This window comes from Sinocyclocheilus grahami, unplaced genomic scaffold, assembly GCF_001515645.1.
Source record: "Sinocyclocheilus grahami isolate Dianchi unplaced genomic scaffold, SAMN03320097.WGS_v1.1 scaffold588.1, whole genome shotgun sequence".
NCBI lineage: Eukaryota > Metazoa > Chordata > Actinopteri > Cypriniformes > Cyprinidae > Sinocyclocheilus > Sinocyclocheilus grahami.
The window spans coordinates 1,375,950-1,398,699 of record NW_015505767.1 but is presented as its reverse complement, the minus strand read 5'-3'; the positions used below and the strand labels follow the sequence as shown (position 1 = coordinate 1,398,699).

The 22,750-nt window shown below is 36.0% G+C and overlaps 3 protein-coding genes across 8 annotated transcripts in view; 2 read left to right on the top strand and 1 right to left on the bottom strand.

The window, feature by feature from the left end:
• The window catches only part of LOC107557086 (post-GPI attachment to proteins factor 2-like), a 16,196-nt gene extending 1,313 nt beyond the window's left edge, over positions 1–14,883 (top strand). Inside the window, exons 2-7 of one of the 4 annotated variants that reach the window (XM_016240409.1) lie at positions 2,700–2,949; positions 3,986–4,092; positions 6,176–6,284; positions 8,067–8,150; positions 12,563–12,738; positions 14,809–14,883. In XM_016240409.1, coding sequence (XP_016095895.1) covers positions 2,700–2,949; positions 3,986–4,092; positions 6,176–6,284; positions 8,067–8,150; positions 12,563–12,732 — 720 coding nt within the window. In that variant the 3' untranslated portion in view covers positions 12,733–12,738; positions 14,809–14,883. Of the gene's footprint in view, positions 1–2,699; positions 2,950–3,985; positions 4,093–6,175; positions 6,285–8,066; positions 9,088–12,562; positions 13,875–14,808 lie in introns of those variants that run through there. The other 3 variants (XM_016240408.1, XM_016240410.1, XM_016240411.1) reach the window with 3 other exon arrangements.
• Positions 14,716–19,988, bottom strand: rhogb (ras homolog family member Gb). 2 transcript variants are annotated; one of them, XM_016240412.1, is made up of 2 exons: positions 15,439–16,023; positions 14,716–14,915 (listed from the first exon to the last, which is right to left on the bottom strand). In XM_016240412.1, exons 1-2 carry the CDS (start codon positions 15,970–15,972, stop codon positions 14,805–14,807), a joined length of 645 nt encoding a protein of 214 aa, XP_016095898.1. In that variant the 5' UTR covers positions 15,973–16,023; the 3' UTR covers positions 14,716–14,804. The 2 variants fall into 2 exon arrangements, with proteins under 2 accessions (XP_016095898.1, XP_016095899.1); XM_016240413.1 differs by lacking the exon at positions 14,716–14,915 and adding an exon at positions 19,829–19,988 and having other exon boundaries at positions 14,926–15,931.
• Positions 19,989–21,601: 1,613 nt separating this feature from the next.
• The window catches only part of stim1b (stromal interaction molecule 1b), a 42,850-nt gene continuing 41,701 nt past the window's right edge, over positions 21,602–22,750 (top strand). For both annotated transcript variants that reach the window (XM_016240404.1, XM_016240403.1), the window contains exon 1: positions 21,602–22,071. The gene's annotated coding sequence lies outside the window, so the exon portion shown is untranslated. The remainder of the gene's footprint in view (positions 22,072–22,750) is intronic.

Here is a 22,750-nt window from a genome sequence, read left to right as displayed (position 1 = left end):
TGCGGTTCTTTCGGTTGGTTGTGCATCTTTTTCTTCCATACTTTTTCCTTCCACTCAACTTTCTGTTAACATGCTTGGATACAGCACTCTGTGAACAGCCAGCTTCTTTGGCAGTGAATGTTTGTGGCTTACCCTCCTTGTGAAGGGTGTCAAAGATTGTCTTCTTGACAACTGTCAGATCAGCAGTCTTCCCCATGATTGTGTAGCCTAGTGAACCAAACTGAGAGACCATTTTGAAGGCTCAGGAAACCTTTGCAGGTGTTTTGAGTTGATTAGCTGATTGGCATGTCACCATATTCTAATTTATTGAGATAGTGAATTGGTGGGTTTTTGTTAAATGTGAGCCAAAATTATCACAATTAAAAGAACCAAAGACTTAAACTACTTCAGTCTGTGTGCATTGAATTTATTTAATACACGAGTTTCACAATTTGAGTTGAATTACTGAAATAAATGAACTTTTCCACGACATTCTAATTTACTGAGATGCACCTGTATGTGTATGTGTGTGTATATATATATATATCACATTTATTTTTAAAGAGAAATCTTTCATTACAAGCAATTATGTGTAACAACAACCATGATATTTATTATGCAAATTGTGAAGAAATTGATTGGAATTTGTTAATACATGTGTGATATGCATGTGCAAAATATGGTAATTTTGTCAACACTAATATTTTGACATTGGTGGCAATTTATTCAGTAGATGGAATCAGTCTAAACACGGTTCTGTAGTCTCAGTTAATTAATTAATTGAAAAGCATGTTAGATTTGTTAATATTTATAATGGTCATTTGTCACATTTATTTTTTAATCTGTCAATTTTTGACATACAGATTGAAAGAAAAACACATTTTGTGGGATAATGAGATTTCTGGTTTTATTAATCTTATTACATCTTAACATGTTTAACAGATGAATCCAAAATAATTCCTTGATGCGTACATACAGTGGTGTGAAAAAGTGTTGGCCCCCTTCCTGATTTTTTTTTTTTTGCTTGGTTGTCACACTTTAATGTTTCAGATCATCAAACTAATTTAAATATTAGTCAAAGATAACACAAGTGAACACAACATGCAGTTGTTAAATGAAGGTTTTTATTATTAAGAGAAAACAAAATCCAAAACTACATGGCCCTGTGTGAAGAAGTGTTTGCCCCCCTGTTAAAACTGTGGTTTATCACACCTGAGTTCAATTTCTCTAGCCACACTCAGGCCTGATTACTGCCACCCCTGTTCGCAATCAAGAAATCTCTTAAATAGGACCTGCCTGACAAAGTGAAGTAGACCAAAAGATCCTCAAAAGCTTTAGAAATGGCTTTATAACCTTTTCCAGACTGATAGATCTCAATTACTTTCTTTCTCATTTGTTTCTGAATTTCTTTGGATCTCGGCATGATGTCTAGCTTTTGAGGATCTTTTGGTCTACTTCTCTTAAATAGGACCTGCCTGACAAAGTGAAGTAGACCAAAAGATCCTCAAAAGCTTTAGAAATGGCTTTATAACCTTTTCCAGACTGATAGATCTCAATTACTTTCTTTCTCATTTGTTTCTGAATTTCTTTGGATCTCGGCATGATGTCTAGCTTTTGAGGATCTTTTGGTCTACTTCTCTTAAATAGGACCTGCCTGACAAAGTGAAGTAGACCAAAAGATCCTCAAAAGCTTTAGAAATGGCTTTATAACCTTTTCCAGACTGATAGATCTCAATTACTTTCTTTCTCATTTGTTTCTGAATTTCTTTGGATCTCGGCATGATGTCTAGCTTTTGAGGATCTTTTGGTCTACTTCTCTTAAATAGGACCTGCCTGACAAAGTGAAGTAGACCAAAAGATCCTCAAAAGCTTTAGAAATGGCTTTATAACCTTTTCCAGACTGATAGATCTCAATTACTTTCTTTCTCATTTGTTTCTGAATTTCTTTGGATCTCGGCATGATGTCTAGCTTTTGAGGATCTTTTGGTCTACTTCTCTTAAATAGGACCTGCCTGACAAAGTGAAGTAGACCAAAAGATCCTCAAAAGCTTTAGAAATGGCTTTATAACCTTTTCCAGACTGATAGATCTCAATTACTTTCTTTCTCATTTGTTTCTGAATTTCTTTGGATCTCGGCATGATGTCTAGCTTTTGAGGATCTTTTGGTCTACTTCACTTTGTCAGGCAGGTCCTATTTAAGAGATTTCTTGATTGCGAACAGGGGTGGCAGTAATCAGGCCTGAGTGTGGCTAGAGAAATTGAACTCAGGTGTGATAAACCACAGTTTTAACAGGGGGGCAAACACTTCTTCACACAGGGCCATGTAGTTTTGGATTTTGTTTTCTCTTAATAATAAAAACCTTCATTTAACAACTGCATGTTGTGTTCACTTGTGTTATCTTTGACTAATATTTAAATTAGTTTGATGATCTGAAACATTAAAGTGCGACAAACATGCCAAAAAAATAAGAAATCAGGAAGGGGTCCAACACTTTTTCACATCACTTTATTTTTATTTAATTTATTTATTTTTGCTCCCAGTTCTGAAGGATTAATGGCTTGTATTTGTAACAGTGTTTCGGACGTCCCTGTTTCACCCAGCACGTTCTCAACAGTAAATCCAAACTAGATGTTTTCTGAAGAAAAGCTTCAGCTTTGCACTTGCCTGTGCCAAACTTGCAGTGACATGGTAATGAAGATCTTTTAAAAATCCTTCACAGGTTCCTAACTACCTCCCATCCATCAGCGCGGCCATTAGTCTGACACCAGAGCGCTACATCTGGCGCTTCAGCATCGGCCTGCATTCTGCCCCGCGCTTCCTGGTGGCAGCAGCATATTTGAGCTTTTACCGCGGACGCTTTTCCAAGAGGCTGATGGAGCAGCTTTTGAGTGGCCTCACATTCCTCTTAGCTTTAAGTGAAAATGTAGGGCTGCTTCTGCTCACCTACGTCTCCTCCAATGAGACCTACAGTAAGTGCCTTTTTGGACTGAAGCCTTGAGTTGTGTTTGAACATGCATGCAAATGCAGGGATGCTGAGGGCTCTTGCTGGATCGCTTAAATGTGCTTTTTATTATATTTTTATCAGTTAGTTAAATGTAGCTTGTTTGTAATTGATTGGAGATGCAAAAAAGGAAGCTTTTAAACACCTCAGTTGTAATTATATGATGGGATTATGATTTTTTTTTTCATTTAAAGAAACCCTCTCTCCACCCAGTTCTCAGTTGTGTATTGTAGTCCAAAACTCTCATTACTGTAATACAAAAAGTGAATTATCACTTACATTGAAAAGTGTTTATAAAGCATAATTTTAAGTATGCATTATAGTAGTATTGATTGTACTACAAGGAATTTAAAGTAACCGTTTTCTATTTTGATGTATTTTAATGAAATATATTGTTGTAATGGCAAAACTGAATTTACAGCAGTCATCACTCCAGTCTTCAGTGTCACATGATCCTTCAGAAATCGTTTGAATATGCTGATTTGCTGCTCAAGAAGCATTTCTCATTGTTATCAATGTGAAAAACAGTTGTGCTGTTTAATATTTTTGTGGAAACCATGATACATTTTACAAGGAACAGCGATTATTTGATAAGGAAATCTTTTTTAAATGTCTTTACTGTCACTTTTGATCAATTTACTGTGTTCTTGCTAAATATAAGTGTTAATTTCTTTTTAAAAGAAAACCTTACTGACCACAAACCTTTGAACGGAAGTGTATATTAACACCAACATTTAATTTATATTCATTTAAATAATAATAAAATCAAATAAAAAAAGAATGTTGTGTTTGGACATGATCATTTTCTTTATTACACTACAGAATAATAAAACATGCATAAATTGTCAAGAAAATGTTGCTATGGAAAAACAGGTTTCATTTTTTAATGCAAAATATATTTTCAGGGTTTTTTTTGTGAATTTTGATTCATTTTACCTGTAAAACAAGCATTTTGTGCATGTCCGTTTGGTTTTTAATGCTGTGTATGTATATATGGTCCACAGGTGTCCATAAGAGCGGCTTCGTCTTGTTTATTAGCAGCTCCCTGGTCCACATGTTGTGCACCTGCAAGCTGTGGTCCTTGATTGCGAAGTATTCCCTCAGTGCAGAGGTAATTGACTTTCACCTCCTTTCTTCTGGCATTCGGTATAGAACTCCTATTAGTAAAAGACATTCATTTATCCCCTCAGCTGTAAAGTTGTTCAATTTAAAGAGATAGTTCACCCAAAAATGAAAATTTGATGTTTATCTGCTTACCCCAAGGGCATCCAAGATGTAGGTGACTTTGTTTCTTCAGTAGAACACAAACAAAGATTTTTAACTCAAACCGTTGCAGTCTGTCAGTCTTATAATGTAAGTGGATGGGACTCACGGCTTTGGGAGTCAAAAAAACACAAACAAAACCAAATTAAACCCTGCGGCTCGTGATGATACATTGATGTGTAAAGACACAAAACGATCGGTCTGTGCAAAAAACTGAACAGTATTTATATTGTTTTTTACCTCTGATTTTCACCGCAATGTCCGAACTGTCTGTCCTGAGCGCGTTCTCAATAGCCGGCACCTGACGCGTCTTCTTCTTCTTGCTTTATGGCGGATCGCAGACTTATAAGTGCATTACCGCCACCTATCTCTCAAATGGACCATTGACACTCTATCTACAATCTCAATTAGGAGTGTCAATGGTCCATTTGAGAGATAGGTGGCGGTAATGCTTATAAGTCTGCGATCTGCCGTAAAGCAAGAAGAAGAAGACGACAACGACAACGACGACAGGTCAGGCGCCGGCTGTTGAGAACATGCTCAGGAGGACGCGCTCAGGACAGACAGTTTGGACATTGTGGTGAAAATCACAGGTAAAAAAACGATATAAATACTGTTCAGTTTCTTGCGCAGACTGATCGTTTCATGTCTTTACACATCAATGTATCGTCACGAGCCGCAGGGTTTAATTTGGTTTTGTTTGTGTATGTTTTTTGACTCTCAAAGCCGTGATTCCCATCCACTTGCATTATAAGACTGACAGACTGCAACGGTTTGAGTTAAAAATCTTTGTTTGTGTTCTACTGAAGAAACAAAGTCACCTACATTTTAGATGCCCTGAGGGTAAGCAGATAAACATCAAATTTTCATTTTTGGGTGAACAATCCCTTTAAGGTAAATACTTTTTAGGATGGTTGTGCGTTTGTTTTCTGTAGTGTGTGTGTATATGTTTTCTTATGTGATATGCTTGTATGCTGCAACCAAACTGCCTTCGTGAAATAAATAAAAATGAATTGAACTGAACCGACTTCTCTGTATTCTGGGCATGTACTTATTTGCCAACAACTGTTATAAACAGACCAGCAGAGGGCAGTATAAGCCAATCTCATATGTAATATGCATTAAATCTATAACTATAAATGTATTTGTCAGCTGCCCTGCTCCGGTTTTAAATTTGAATAAATAATACAAAAATAGTGAATTATATTGTAAGCCCTGTTAGAAAAATGTAATGTGAATTGGGTGTTTATTTTAATTAATTTTTTGTTGTATCTATCAATTTATTTGAACTAGTTGTTGATTTGCATTAAAAAATGCTCTTATGGAAGACAAATGCTGCATCCAAATATACATACTTCACTTGAATGGCAGTAATAACGTGGTAGTTGTGGTATGCCTGGATTTCATTCATACTATAAAGAACATACTTGTTTAAAAAGTCGTGAAGTATGTTTCAAATCAATAGTAGTACCTACTTGGACAGGTTGTAATTTTTAGCTTAAGTTTAGCTTTTAAACAATCCATACATGCAAATCCTTTTCTGATTGGATGAAACGAGCATGTATGACCATTTTTAGATTGAGCGGATACATTCACTTATAGTGATTATTCAGATATATTCTTAACACCCCAGTGATCTTGACACCACGAGCACAGCTCTAATAAAAGGTGTTGCTTGTGCTGCTGGGTGAGAATCATGGGAGTTGACGTGACAGTGACCACAGTGGAGCTTTTTATTTCTATTGCTGTGAAAGTGCAGCTGGGTTTGTGTGCCTCGGGGGAAGTGGTTGCTGTGCTCTCACAGAACCTCGTCCCACCTGCTTGCCCCACATCACGTTGCAGAAGAGAACTGATGACATTGTGTGTCTTCTTTCTCCTTTTTCTCTTCTTTCTTCTCTTTCTTTACTGCATCAAACCCACTTTGACATCAGGAGATGATGTCATACCGCCAGAAGTTCCACCTCTTCCTCTTCAACGGTTTCTTCTGTCTGTTGGCTGCCTACTTCTACAAGCGGCACAACACTTACTGTGAAACAGGAAGTGAGTGCAACGTCTTCGCTGTTCTCTGTCATTCACCCCACCCATGTTCCACTCAACACATGTTCCATTTTGGTGATTTTTACATCCTCAACATGAACTCACAAATTCTTACCAATTATAATTGATTACCTGTTTTTGAAGTTCTGGAAGGGATAGTTCACCCAAAAAAATTGTGATTAGTTAATAACCTTTATGTTGTTGCAAACCAGTATGATGTTAAAGGGGTCATATGATGCGATTTAAAGTTTTCCTTTCTCTTTGGAGAGTTACAAGCTGATTGTGCATAGATAAGATCCCTGAAGTTGCAAAGACTAAAGTCTCAAAACCAAAGAGATATTCTTTATCAAAGTTAAGACTCTGCCACGCCCCCCTAAAACGTCTCGTTCTGGGTTCAATATGTGTTTAAAGAAGTCCCTTATGTTCACCAAGGCTGCATTTATTTGCTCAAAAATACAGTAAAAACAGTAATATTGTGAAAAATTATTACAATTTAAAAAAATCCCCTTTTAATTTTTGAATATATTTTAAAATGTAATTTATTCCTGTGAAGCAAAGCTGAATTTTCAGCATCATTACTCCAGTCTTCAGTGTCACATGATCCTTCAGAAATCATTCTAATAAGCTGATTTGCTGCTGAAGAAACATTTATTTTTATTACCAATCTTGAAAATTGTTGTGCTGCTTTATATTTTTGTGGAAACCGTGATCATTTTTTTCAAGTTTCGTTGAAGAATAGAAAGTTCAAAAGAACAGCAATTATTTGATGTTATTTTTTATCAAATTAATGCATCCTTGCTGAATAAAGGTATTCATTTCTTTTAAAAAATACAATAAAACATAAAACCCAAGCTTTTGAATGGTAGTCTACATTTGTAATCATTATTATCCTATGTTAGGCTTTGTTAACCTTTTCCATTGTTGAATGGAATTGAATATCCTTTTTGTTATGTTGTACCCAAAAATGAAAAATTGCTGACAATGTGCTCACACTCAGTCCATCCAAGATGTAGATGAGTTTGTTTCTTCATCAGAACAGATTTGGAGAAATTTAGCATTACATCACTTGCTCACCAATGGATCATCTGCAGTGAATGGGTGCCGTCAGAATGAGAGTCCAAACAGCTGATAAAAACATCTCAATAATCCACAAGTAGTCAACACGACTCCAGTCCATCAGTTAACATCTTAAAAAGCTGTGTGTTTGCAAAAAACAAATTCATGATTTTAACTTTAAGGCATTTTAACTTTAAACCTTTGATTTCTGAAAATACCAGTCCATAATCTATAATAATACTTCCTCCAATGAAAAAGTCCATTCCCTGTTGATCAGTGCAAATTGCTCTTCTGATTCAGATGAGGCCTTTTTTTTTTTTCATTGGAGAAAACAATGGTATGGATAGAGGACTTGTATTTGAGCTTGAAAGCAAGTTTAAAATGATGAATTTGTTTATTCCAAACACTTCACAAGATTTGATTGAATGGAGTTGTGTGGATTACTTGTGGATTATTGTGATGTTTTGTTCAGCTGTTTGGACTCTCATTCTGATGGCACCCATTCACTGCAGAGGATCCATTGCTGAGCAAGTGATGTAATAATAAATTTCACCAAATCTGTTCCGAATATAAAAATCTACATCTATATCATCTACTACTTGGATGTCCTGAGGGTGAGTACATTTTTATTTTAGGGTGAATTATTCTTTTAATTGAAGTATTTATTTTGCAATTTAAATTACATTGATTTACCACACTTCAGTAATTTCTGTTGTCTCTCTATGGCAGTTTACACGTTGTTTGCTTTGTGTGAGTATCTGGTGGTGCTGTCCAACATGGCCTTCCACATGACTGCCTACTGGGACTTTGGAGGTAAGGAGGTGATGGTTGCAACACCTCCAGAGGGAAAGCGCTTCTGACACAGGAAGTGAATACTTGCATCATCTCCTTGAAACTTGAGACACTAGGGCTCTGAGGGCGGCACTCATGCTGATTTAGGGTCAGCACTGATCGAGCAACGCGTGTGTGTGTGTGTAGAAAGAGACTGTTTACATCTTGACATATGGTGTTTTAACTCTTTATTTGAAAGATCATTGTCAGTGGTGTGCTACATTTTGAACAATTACTTTGTTTATTCAAGCGTAAGTGGAACGGCTGATTATGTCCTAGTCATTATTTCAAATGAATTTCTTTTACTTAGCTAAATCAAAGTGTGAAGTGCCATGTCTGTCTCTTTCTAGTGGGCTTGTCAGGGTCATCATTGGTTTCACTCGAAGTTTGCAAAATGTGCTTATTATTTGTAAATATTTGCAAATGTAAAAGTAATTGAACTCTGAGGAGTGATGACGTGTCAGTTGGTTTGCAGCTGCTGTTTCACAAGTGCCGCATTGAGCTTATACACACTGACTGCTGATACTACTGAAAGACATTCAGTTCAGCCACACCAGACATTTCTCTCTTCCTTTGTAAATGCTAATGTAAACCATGTGAATTTTAAACTGCCTTTTGCACAGCATTTCTTGTTTGCCTTTAGGGTGCTAGAGAGCGTTGTGAATTTGTACATGTTTTTTTGTGGTCAAATGTAGTGCAGTTATTGAGCATGAACGACATGAGCCCTTAGTACACAATTCATTGCCATTGGTTGAATGTGAAAATTGGCACAGTGCAATATGACATGTGACCCTTCTCATAGATCACCAGTGGCCGAGTTCAGCTAGATGTTGTGAACATGACAGCATTTAATAATGCTTTTTATGATGTACCAAAATACTGTTTTTAAATCGGTGTCAAATAAATATTTGGATGAAAAGTAAGTGCATCATTTCTGAGATTAGCACATGCATTTTTACTAGATATATCGGTACCCTATCCATTAATGGCTGATGTTAGAGAGTTTTTATTTATCTATATTGGAATATTTATTTTTTAGGTTTATTTTAAGGTGTCCTTGTTTATGTGTAATAATACAATTAAGTACTGAATATCTATTAATAACATAATACTTACTATAGGAATAGGATTAGGTTTGGTTTAGGGTAAGTTGCTTGTAATTATGCATAATTTACTGTTATTACTATAGTAAGTACATGTAAACTGTAAAATAGTGTTACCTTGTTTTTTCATTCAATGTATTATGACATTTTTTGATGATTAAATTGTAGCATTGTAGTTTTTTTATTTTAAAAAATGTAGACATTTTAATTTCATGTTCAAATTCATTTCCATTTTTTATTTTAAAGTAATTTTGATGCATAGAGGTTGCAGATTGGAGTTGTTGGTTCATTTTGTGTAGAAGGAAATGCAGTGTAATGTTTTCACAAAGAACCAGATTTTTTTGTCTTTCTTTTATTTTAAAATGATTTCATATATGTCAGGAGAAGATGGTCATTATATAGCAGAGTAGCTGTTAGTGAGGCTCAAGTCATAACTTTACACAGGAACGGGCAAACAAATGAATGAAGCTAAACGGACAAAAGAGTCACTGTTAGCACTTGGAAAACAAACAGAGGTACCAGGAGCTAATTTCATAGTCAAATAAGAGCGGTCAGGCAGCAGAGAGTGGGGCAATTTCTGCTCATGCAGGGAAAATAACCGATAATGAGTGACAACAGAAATGCTGAATATTACACTTGCATTGACGTAGATGCTAGATGAGAGAATAAGCACGTAAAACTTAGTTCCATATCTGATATGTCCAGTATGAGGGTAAAAATAGAGAGGACTAGTAAGAGTTAAAAAAATGAACGTCATTCTGATTCCAAATTGGGAGTGTTGTTTATTTACTCACCGAACCGATAATGAGTGACAACAGAAATGCTGAATATTACACTTGCATTGACGTAGATGCTAGATGAGAGAATAAGCACGTAAAACTTAGTTCCATATCTGATATGTCCAGTATGAGGGTAAAAATAGAGAGGACGACTAGTAAGAGTTAAAAAAATGAACGTCATTCTGATTCCAAATTGGGAGTGTTGTTTATTTACTCACCGATAAAGGAAGCTTGCATGCTGAAGAGCACTAAAGGAAATCCCTTCTCCAGCATTCCTGATAATCCAAAGTCACTGACCAGCTTTGACCTTTCCAAAAAGTTAGTTTAAACAGTATCTAGCAGAAAGATAGTTAAAGGGATAGTTAGCACAAAATCATTTACTCACTCTCATCTCATTCCAAACCTGTATGATGTCGGTTTTTGAACTTTTATTCATATTGTATGGACAAAAATGGTTCTTCGAAATATATTTTGTGTTCCGCAGGAGAAAGGAGTCATTCAGGTTTGTAACAACATGAGACTTGAGTAAATCTTGTCAGAATTGTCATTTTTGGTAGCACATACTTTTCTGTGGTTTGCCAAAAAGGCTTTTACTTTCTTTTTGGTCAGGTTTGGCACTAGTGTAGATTATAAAGAAAAGAGTGGACGTTTCAGTATAGTTGAAATATGTTCCCATGAACTTTGACTTGTCTGAACAGCGCTGCTGTAATCACTACCTACTGCAAAAGCTTCAGGCATTTGTGTGAGAGAGAGAGAGTGTGTGTGTGTGTGTGAGAGAGAAGGAACAGATACCCAGTTCACTCTATTTTGCCTCTATATGTTCAGTGTTGTGTCGCTATCAAAGTCAAGCTAGGGAAATAATCTGGCACACTGTATTTAAATACACTATACCTGCTTCCTCTTTTAATCTGTAAATCAATATGACTGGATGTTTTTAAATAAAAGAATTTAATGAAATTGTATCTAGTAGTTTTATGGACTAGTTATTTGATATGTAAAGACTTGTATTAACATTCAAAAGTTTTGGGTCAAAAGTTGTTTTTTGTAAGAAATTAGTACTTTTATTAAGCAAGGATGCATTGAATTTATCAAAAGTGACGTTAAAGACATTTATAGTGGTAGAAAAGATTTATGTTTATCAAAGAATCCTGAAAAAAATGTTTTCCACAAACATATTAAGCAGCGCAACTGTTTTCAACATTGCTAAAAAGAAGGAATGTTTCTTGAGCACCAAATCATATTAGAATGATTTCTGAATGATGTGATGGCTGCTGAAAATTCAACTTTGCCAGAAATGAATGACTTTTTAAAATATATGAATACAGAAAATGGTTATTTTAAATTATAGTAGTATTGCACAATAGTACTATTTTTACCGTATTTCTAATCAAATAAATGCAGCCTTAAAAATCTTAAAAAGCATAAAAAATCTTGACTAAACTTTTGAATAGTAGTGTAGGAAGACAAGTCTGCACATGTCAAAAACGTTCTTACAAATGATGTGATAAAACAGTATAACGTTGCTAGAAATTACTACATTTCAGAACTGTAGTAGGAAGTTTATTAGGATAGAAATTTGAATCAAAATGCAAAACAAAAAAAATTTAATTCATTTGTATAAATTACAAATTGATAAATATTTTATATAAAATTGTCTTGGGGAAATGACAGGCAAAATAGACCTCTGAAGGTTTAAAGGGTGTATGATATGTTTAGTGAGGCAAAAATACATACAAGACGAATGATCAAATGAATAATAAAATAAATAAAATGAATGATTCAAGAAGCTGAGGCAAGATATGGAGATTGTGGAATCTGGAAGTCCATAGAAGTATCCTCTGTTTTCAGGAGGAATAGAAAATGTCATGTCAGCCAGACAGAGTCACGGTCAGAGATGCTGATACATTTGTATTTCTTTAATGGGACAGGATGGTTTATCTGTGAGGGTCTGTAGCATCCACACAACTCTCAGCTGAATTAGTCAATGCTTGAAAAGTATTACTTTCACATGACGACTTTGGGATTTCTCATTCATTTATGGCCAAAAGCACACATAGACTCATCAACACGTGACTTAAAATTCATGATTCATGCACAATGAAGTGTTACTCTATTTGCTGTGAATGTATTCTGTCCTTAATGAGCCACAATATGATCCTCTTGACTTTCAGCTAACATTTGATCTAATGCTAATAGGCTAAACATTACAGAAAATTATAGTTAATGGCTTCGAAATTTGACATACAACAATCTCTCTGCTTACATATAATAGCCTGTATATAGGAAGGCACTGTAAAGTCATACATTCATCTGAACCAAACAAATGAAGGTAAAATGATTCTCATTTTCAGCTTGTTGATGAATCCCTGAGCCTTGAAATCTACAAGCTGACCTGAATCTTTGGCCAATTGAAAGCTTCCTTCCTTTACGTTAATGGCTCATTTAGGACTGTGACACAAGCTGTAGCCAAATCAGTCATCAAGTGAAGAAAGTGCCTTGTTTTCTAAAAAAGGTTCTGAAGCCCCACCCTGGAGTGCTGAGGAAGAAAAGAATGAAGAGTTGAATGTGGCGCAGTGCATGCTGGGACCTCTGTTTCCTGAAGGGACTGTCAGACAGTTTCCCCACCACAAGGAAGTAAAGCCGACAAGCTGCCAGGCAACAATACCCTCATCACACCTATAAGATCAGGTATGTCTAAGGGGCCGGTTCACACGCTGCTTTTGAACAGAGTGTGGCAGTGGGGTTCCGGAAGTAAAAATCCCATTCATTTTCTGCATAAGGGAATTGATTTTGAATTATAACTTCTAAACCTTTAAAGATAAACCTGCTGTGAGCTATGAGGTTGCTAATCAATGGGGTATGCTTCAGTTAAAACCATCAGCCCATATTATTTTTACTTATTTTTCAAATAATCATGTTCAAAGGTAGAATTCCTGGTGAAAAACTACGTTACCCATGATTCTGCAGCAAAATCCACCAATGAGAGAATTACAACATGCAAATCACACTCTCAGTGACTGCCCACTCCCATAAAGCACTGCAAATGACATGACTCTCAAACTATTTAAATATTTGTACATATATGCATATTTTGCAATAAACATAAAATGTTGTTTCTACGTATATACACAATCAGCATATTTAAATTTTAATTAAATATGAAAATTTTGAATTCAATTTTCATTTACAATGCTTCATGGGATTGTAGTTCTTCACCCCATTAAAGTGAATATGTACATATTCTTGCACCTTTTTTGTTTTTCAAATTTTCAAATACTTTTTTGCTTCAAATCAAAATTTGTACTGTTGCGATTCACCTCACCTCACATTCACCTCTTAAATTAAGACTTTTTTATCCTTATGAGGGGAAAAAATCAATGCAAAAAAAAAAAAACCTTTCAGAAGTAAGGCTTCTAATAAAAATGGGAAGGCACGGTTGCACTATATTGTTTCTGTTGTTACAAATTTTCACACAAGCAGTGCATTTAAAAATGTTTTAAACTTTTAGCATCTCAAAACCCTGCTTTGTTTCCTTTACATTCAGCTGTGTCTTGAACGTAAGAACACATTCTGTGTGAACTACAATATTTATAGATAGTCACTAATTACACAAAAAGGCCTGTCCTCAAGGACACCCCAATCACAGAACAAATGCCTTGGGCATTATGATATTAGTACTAATAAATTCTCAGATAGTTTTTTTTTTTTTAAAGTAAATACAAAAAGAAAAAACTTCATTAACCAATATTATTAATAAGTTTCTAAACACTAAAAAGGAACTAGAACCCCTTTTCTCTGAAATGTGTTTAAGGGATTACTTCCTCTGTTTTATGTGTTCTTACGATACCAGAGGATGGTATCAAAATGTTTAGTGGTCTTATGAAATCCCAAAACACACTCTCTCCCCTTAAAACTCATAAGTAGGGATCTCAGTACAGTGTAAAATCTTAATATTTTACTTAATCTTGTATTTCTCTAATTTCACAGATTAATCCTTATGAGGGGAAAAAATCAATGCAAAAAAAAAAAAAACTTTCAGAAGTAAGGCTTCTAATAAAAATAGGAAGGCACGGTTGCACTATATTGTTTCTGTTGTTACAAATTTTCACACAAGCAGTGCATTTAAAAATGTTTTAAACTTTTAGCATCTCAAAACCCTGCTTTGTTTCCTTTACATTCAGCTGTGTCTTGAACGTAAGAACACATTCTGTGTGAACTACAATATTTATAGATAGTCACTAATTACACAAAAAGGCCTGTCCTCAAGGACACCCCAATCACAGAACAAATGCCTTGGGCATTATGATATTAGTACTAATAAATTCTCAGATAGTTTTTTTTTTTTTAAAGTAAATACAAAAAGAAAAAACTTCATTAACCAATATTATTAATAAGTTTCTAAACACTAAAAAGGAACTAGAACCCCTTTTCTCTGAAATGTGTTTAAGGGATTACTTCCTCTGTTTTATGTGTTCTTACGATACCAGAGGATGGTATCAAAATGTTTAGTGGTCTTATGAAATCCCAAAACACACTCTCTCCCCTTAAAACTCATAAGTAGGGATCTCAGTACAGTGTAAAATCTTAATATTTTACTTAATCTTGTATTTCTCTAATTTCACAGATTAAGGCTGTGTTTCTTGGTCATTGCTTACTGAAAACCTATTTTTTTTCAAACATTCCATAACATTCCCACCATTTCTATGCATTCCTGTGTGTAATTCAATTAAAATGCCTCTATCCTCTCTCTATTTTCAGAGGAGTATACAGGGCTTCTTTTGAGCCACAGGTTGAGGACTGAGGAAGGCACGCACTGCGTCTGCAAACACGTCCTTGATGCCGTCCTGGCTGAGTGCCGAACACTCCTTTAAAGTAAATACAAAAAGAAAAAACTTCATTAACCAATATTATTAATAAGTTTCTAAACACTAAAAAGGAACTAGAACCCCTTTTCTCTGAAATGTGTTTAAGGGATTACTTCCTCTGTTTTATGTGTTCTTAAGATACCAGAGGATGGTATCAAAATGTTTAGTGGTCTTATGAAATCCCAAAACACACTCTCTCCCCTTAAAACTCATCAGTAGGGATCTCAGTACAGTGTAAAATCCTAATATTTTACTTAATCTTGTATTTCTCTAATTTCACAGATTAAGGCTGTGTTTCTTGGTCATTGCTTACTGAAAACCTTTTTTTTTTCAAACATTCCATAACATTCCCACCATTTCTATGCATTCCTGTGTGTAATTCAATTAAAATGCCTCTATCCTCTCTCTATTTTCAGAGGAGTATACAGGGCTTCTTTTGAGCCACAGGTTGAGGACTGAGGAAGGCACGCACTGCGTCTGCAAACACGTCCTTGATGCCGTCCTGGCTGAGTGCCGAACACTCCAGGTACTTGACGGCGTGGATCTGGCGAGCCAGAGCCTGGCCCTGCTGGTGTGTGATGGGTGCCTGGTTCTGCTCCTTCAGCTTCTTCAGCACATCCGCATCGTTGCGAAGATCACTCTTGGTCCCCACCAGCAGGATGGGCACGCTGGGACAGTGGTGCGTCACCTCTGGGTGCCACTTGTGCTTGATGTTCTCATAGGACGGGGGGCTGGAGATGGAGAAGCAGATGATGAAGACATTGGTCTGAGGGTAGGACAGCGTGCGAAGGCGGTCGTACTCCTCCTGGCCTGCTGTGTCCCACAGATTGAGGCTGATGGTGCGGCCGTCCACAGTGACTTGGGAACTGTAGTTGTCGAACACGGTGGGAATATACTCTTTGGGGAACGCACCGGTCGTGTACGAGATGAGCAGGCAGGTTTTTCCGACTGCTCCGTCCCCCACCACCACACACTTGATGCTCTGCATGATAGAAAAGTGACTCGACTTCAGCAGTCTGCAGAGAAAGAGACATTGCTCTGTGTTAGAGGACAACATGGCAACAGTGTTTAGATGAATAAAAGAATAGATAAATGCACAATATATCAATAACATATTGATGCTTATTTATCAAGCTGATATTAGAGGTTTTTTATTTTATTTATTTTTTTACATTTATCGGTATTGGCCGATATTGGATGGTTAATTTAAGAATTAATCTTCAAAAACACAAATAATTAAATAACATTGTTTAATATCATCTTTAGCAAAACTCTAACTTAATATTACACAAAAATTTGGTCCGAAAAAAGGAAGTAAAACAGTATTTGCATGTTTTTAAATAGCCATTCAGACTTTTGTATTCGATATGGTGTCAGATAACACCAGATACAGAGAAACGAGAGCAGCTTTTGTACAGTGTTAATGTAGTATAATTGAGATACTATTATAATTTTTAATATTTTGATATTTTTGTATTTTCCATTTTAATTTTAAAGTTTTAGTAATTTTCTTGAGTGCTTTTGTCATTTATGTATGTATGTATTTTTTAACATATATATGTTTGTTTATTCACATTAAAATCACACAAAATTTTTACACCACACATTAGTCTTGGTGTGATCAGGCCTTAAATTCACTTAAAATCGCATTTAAAACAATGATTTTAGTTTTAAGTGTTTTATTTGTAATTTATATAGGCAAAATACTATACTATACATTGTAATTACCAACATATTGGGCTTCAGTCATAATTTAACTTAATTTAATATCAGTGCACACAGTCCACATACATATTTTAAAAGTTGAGGATGTACAGTATGAATGGATCATTGGAAAGAAAGATTTCACCACATGCAAAGAGAGGGACTGTATTTTCCATTTTAATTTTAAAGTTTTAGTAATTTTCTTGAGTGCTTTTGTCATTTATGTATGTATGTATTTTTTAACATATATCTGTTTGTTTATTCACATTAAAATCACACAAAATTTTTACACCACACATTAGTCTTGGTGTGATCAGGCCTTAAATTCACTTAAAATCGCATTTAAAACAATGATTTTAGTTTTAAGTGTTTTATTTGTAATTTATATAGGCAAAATACTATACTATACATTGTAATTACCAACATATTGGGCTTCAGTCATAATTTAACTTAATTTAATATCAGTGCACACAGTCCACATACATATTTTAAAAGTTGAGGATGTACAGTATGAATGGATCATTGGAAAGAAAGATTTCACCACATGCAAAGAGAGGGACAAAAGAAAAAGATTAGCAAGGTTAACATTTGGGCTGTTATAAAACAATGTTTTGAATATACACAGTCAGTCTCCCCCAGTTCCTTCTACTTCCCTTTGCAGTTTTATTGATAAGCTGTGTATATATCATCACACAAATAAATTCCCACTTGTAAATTAGGGGATTATTCACCTCCTCAGAAATGCAAAAAACAGGAGCTTTTGTCCTCCTTTCTTTTCACTTTCCATTTGGGACATATTCAAAGGAAATATGACCAATTTGGGTCATACAAATGACTCAAATAGCTCTCTGAAGGAAATATGACACGCAGATTGAGATTTTCTAAAACATGTACGCTGGAAAATGTCAAAACAGGTCTGATTATGTTTCAGTTAATGCTGAAGACATTTCATGTCAGTAGGGGACAGATTCAATACACTTATCTGTAATTATTCAACATTTGTGAAAGTCTGTGCAAAGTCAGCATGGCTAATTGCTGTTTTTGTGGAAATGGAGCTGGAAAGTAGATTTACTGACCAGCTTTCGCCGTTACATCAGAGGCCAGTATAAAGTACTGTCAGCAAAGCACTTTCTAAAATCTTTCAACAGCTATTTGGGATTCTTTTTGTGTTATTGTCTGTTAATAATTAAAAATTTTGTTTCCTCAATAGTTTGATCATGATATTCAAGCTATCTTGCTTGTAGCAAATGTGAGAACGATTTGTATTCTCGCACATCAACAAGAAACTGAGAACTGCGGAGTTATGACCAGAAAAGCTCAGTTCGCTCTTTCTTTTTCACTTATTCCAAGAGTCTGGCAGATGTTTGACCCCAGGAGAAAGGAGTGAGACGGACTCTGCCCAATCTCCAGAGACGCTCAGAGAGAGAAATACTCCGAGCCCTGCCCTCCTCTGCAAGGCGTTAGCCAATGTGGTTAGTGAACCAAGAGCTCAAAGAAACAGCACTGACAGCTCAGTCTGGGTGGAGTCTGTCCTGTCACTTCCAGCACAGCTTTGTCATATCACAATACTGATGTTTAGCAGCAGAACTGCTCAGTGTTATATAAAATAGATAAAAACAAGTGCTATAGATTAGAATTGCATTGACATTTTTTACTGCGGCATTGTAGTTTTACTGTGTTCAACTCATACTTGGAGTAGTTTTTAATTAGTTGTAGATATTCAGGATTGGGCGACTAAATATAATATTTTAAGATTCAACCATCGGAAAACCCGTGATGGTTGATGAATAATCCGCATATTGTCTAGAGTGGTTATGGCCCTTGTTTAAATATCATTTTTGATTTTTATCACTGAGCCAAATGATGCAAATCATGTATAAGCCAACAGAGGAACAGACAGTTCTAATGGCTTCTAGTTTTTAGCAGCAAAAGGAGAACTTACACTAGATTGCAAAGTATGCAGAAAGAAATCAAAACTAGAAGTGGTCAGTTACTTTTATTCATTCCTTACACACTATCCTGAATGTAGAATTTCTTTCGCCATGAAACTGAAACTAAAGCGTTATTGTCAGATGGATTGTAATTGCACACTAATTCCTCTGTATTTCCTCCACTCAAGCAGGTGAAAATGAGGGAAAAAAACTGATCATGGGAACTGTCGCTACAATTTATGACACAAGAAGTCACCATCTTTCCAGTGACTCACCGCAGAAAAGTGTGCCTCGGTAAGCCCTTGTGTCATTCAAGATATTCAGCTGTTTTGTAATGGTATTTTCACATTAGGAAGTGAACAATAACGGCTCTGAGTCTAGAAGATCCTCTCACAGATGTGCTATTATCTTGGCTAACTAGAATGAACGTGGTAGGTGAGTAAAATATGCTAAAGCAAATATCACTTCTCAAATGGAAGTTGCTATTTGGTTCGGAAATAGATAAGTATCCCAACTTCTGCATGGCTCTGTTAGATTTTAAAAATGAGGATGTTTCTCAGTTCCTCATTCCCTCTGGAAAACCCAACTGCCTTTTTTTCTTTTTCTCCAAATTTGCATAATTTCCCATTCATTTTCTCAAAGAACTGTACTAGCCTATGTTTCAACATGCACAACCAAAATTTCACAGAGAGGTCTTAACACCAAGAGGTTACGTTTTGTGATCATATGCCTAATGTACATTAAAATTCATTTTTGTTTCCATACATATCATTTGTCACAGTAATTCGTCCTTTGTACTCTGCTTTATGTGTTTTCAGAGTTTCTCGTCAGTAGCCTACTTAAATTCAAAGTGGTCAAAAGTGCCGTGGGCACGGCACTGGAGGTTGCAACTAACTATAAGTTTGGCACCATTATGAAATGAGTTAAAGACAGCAATTTGACATGTATTCATACACAACGGTACCTGTCAATAGGCTACTCTTAATTAGCCTACGGTGCTTTACAGTGGATGTGTGTTATTCTATGGGAGTGGTCCCTTTTCCTGCTCTCTGGTTTAAAAACTCAAACCGCTGCTTATTCATCAAGCCGCGGTCGAAAGCGAGAACATTACAGCAAATTTAGAAAAATCTCACACGTTCCAAATGATAAATCTGCCTCTGCGCAACTTCTCTTCAACAAACCAAGTCAGAAATGAATAAACGCCGATAAATGTTATCTAACAAACTGTAAGCTATCACAGGACTACATACAATCATTAAACAACACAGGCTATCTTACCAAACATATCAGATGCTCCTGAGGACCGTAATCCCACTGCTGTGGAAGTTAGTTGAAGTCTGTAGGATGTGAGTGAGTGAGTTCACCCCTCAGAGAGGAAGTTAATGGCTTAACTGCATGTTTGAGGAAGTTTACCGAAGTAAATGTGTATGCCAATGTTTAAGAGGGCGTGACAGTCTGTCTACACTGCAAGCGCGCGCTCCCACTTTAACCAAGTTCGCTCGCGGGCACTGTCTGCTTCGTTCTGGTTTTGTCGCGTCGTGTTGTTAGTTCGCAATGTAGAACAAATGCATCACAGGGAAATCCCGTATCATCACAACCGCAAACTCATGTTGAAACTACCTGAACTAAAGAGGAGCCGTGAGAATATCGACATGAATCATTCACAGAGCCGTGGGTTTTGCTCACCCTTGCAAAAATAAATAACATGCTTAACATATTTTCCACCAAATCCACTCATATAAATCCTTAAATGAATCAAATCTGTGTTCATTTATTGGCCCATATCGTTACAGCTTTCTTCTTTTGTGGAGAACAAAAATAGAAGTTTATGACAATAATGTTCAGGTTGCTCTCTCATACCATGAAAGTGAATGGGGAATGTGGCTGTGATACGTTTTAATAAATAAAAGGAATAAATCAATAAAAACACATTGGCTTTGGGTTGTAGCCTATGTAAACGTTGTTTTTGCTGTATGAAAAAAAATTGAAAGATAGGCATGAGTAGTCTACTGGCAATTTTGATTTGATTGAAACTATCCTTTGACCATTTATATGGAATATGCAATGTTAAATGCTTTCAAACAGACAGACAGACAGATAGATAGATAGATAGATAGATAGATAGATAGATAGATAGATAGATAGATAGATAGATAGATAGATAGAGAGCAACTCAGTAACTCAGTATTGGAGTTTGTATATTGCTGAAATGGCCAGAACAGAGACTTGAATGTCAACAGACATTCCTCAGAGATCAGCTGCACAAGACACACACACACACACACACACACACACACACACACACACACACACACACACACACACACACACACACACACACTACATAGATTTGATTGAAACTATCCTTTGACCATTTATATGGAATATGCAATGTTAAATGCTTTCAAACAGACAGACAGATAGATAGATAGATAGATAGATAGATAGATAGATAGATAGATAGAGATCATCTCAGTACTGTGCTAAATTGATGCATCAACATATTTTTGACACATCAAACTATGTACTGATAAACAGACGAAACTGGGAGGGGTTTCTTCACTTTTAGCTGCATGGTTGAGTATCATGCCACTAGATGGCTGTGTCTGCTTTTAGAGAACAAACCTCAAACCCTGCGAATTTATATCCCAAGAAACGATTTGCTTTACCATTAGACACCCTCCAACACCGAGGGGTTTTGGATAACTCAGAAAAGAGGACTTTAAAACCATGTAGGCCTAATGAGCCTCGAAATTCAAATGATAAATCCGGGACATACTTTTGTGTCATACATTTGGAAAACAACTCTTTTTCATTTTGGACGTTTTGTTCGAAACGCGTATGAACACCAGTGATGGACACATATTTTTGACAATGTTTTATGTTCTTGACATGGGCGGGTTATTGCGCAGACTATGGGGGATGTGGGGAATGCATGTCGAACATCTGCATGGTTGAGTCTCATGCCACTAGATGGCTGTGTCTGCTTTTAGAGAACAAACCTCAAACCCTGCGAATTTATATCCCAAGAAACTATTTGCTTTACCATTAGACACCCTCCAACACCGAGGGGTTTTGGATAACTCAGAAAAGAGGACTTTAAAACCATGTAGGCCTAATGAGCCTCGAAATTCAATTGATAAATCCGGGACATACTTTTGTGTCATACATTTGGAAAACAACTCTTTTTCATTTTGGACGTTTTGTTCGAAACGCGTATGAACACCAGTGATGGACACATATTTTTGACAATGTTTTATGTTCTTGACATGGGCGGGTTATTGCGCAGACTATGGGGGATGTGGGGAATGCATGTCGAACATCTTTGAAGTATTGTTTCAAATTGTTGGACCATTAAAATGACAACATTTTTGCAGCGGAGTTAAAACAACATCCCGCTGATTAGAATAACATCCTACAGCTATCGGTTGCCTAATGGACCTCAGTCCGATCAAATGCAAGTGTTACGTCTGATTTGTCAAGAGCGACTCCAGCAATTTGCAACCTTCGGATTTTAACAGGTAATCTGATATTTTCAAATCAATAACATTATGAGTCTGAGGCTACATGTGCATTTGCATCATGACGACAACTGTAAAACAGAGCTCGTGCTACTTTTGCTCAATGCTCATGTCCTTTCGTATGAGCCAAGTGGCAATATACACAAAGGCGGAACTTGATCATACCATCAAAAGAGGCATATTTGCCTCTATTTTTATAGTAAGATGAATTTAATTATCCGGCATCTGAGTAAGTTTGCCAAATATGTAAATATATCAAAACGATTGTGAAATGCCACGCGTCACTGGACTGAAGCGTGCAGCTACATCTGGAGGCTTTTTTCATGTACGTATACATTTCAACTGTAACCCATATGGATATGGCATCATGCGTTAACACATTAAACAAATACGTTTCTAAGGTTTATGATACTTGCACTTATTTTTATTCTTAGCCTATTATTAATACATAATCCAGCAGTGACTAGGATCTTTTTCATTTTAGCTAGTGACTTTTCACTAGACATTATATATTCCAATAGTGTAGGCTCATCTATAAAAAAATATTGCTGGTTGTTCCAGTTTACCAGTTTGGTATTAGTATGTATTCCTTAGTTATTTGTAACCATTCAAAAAGGCACTAGTATGTATTTTAGTTTTACAGGCATTCATGGAATAGATAGTAGCCTAGTAGTCCTAA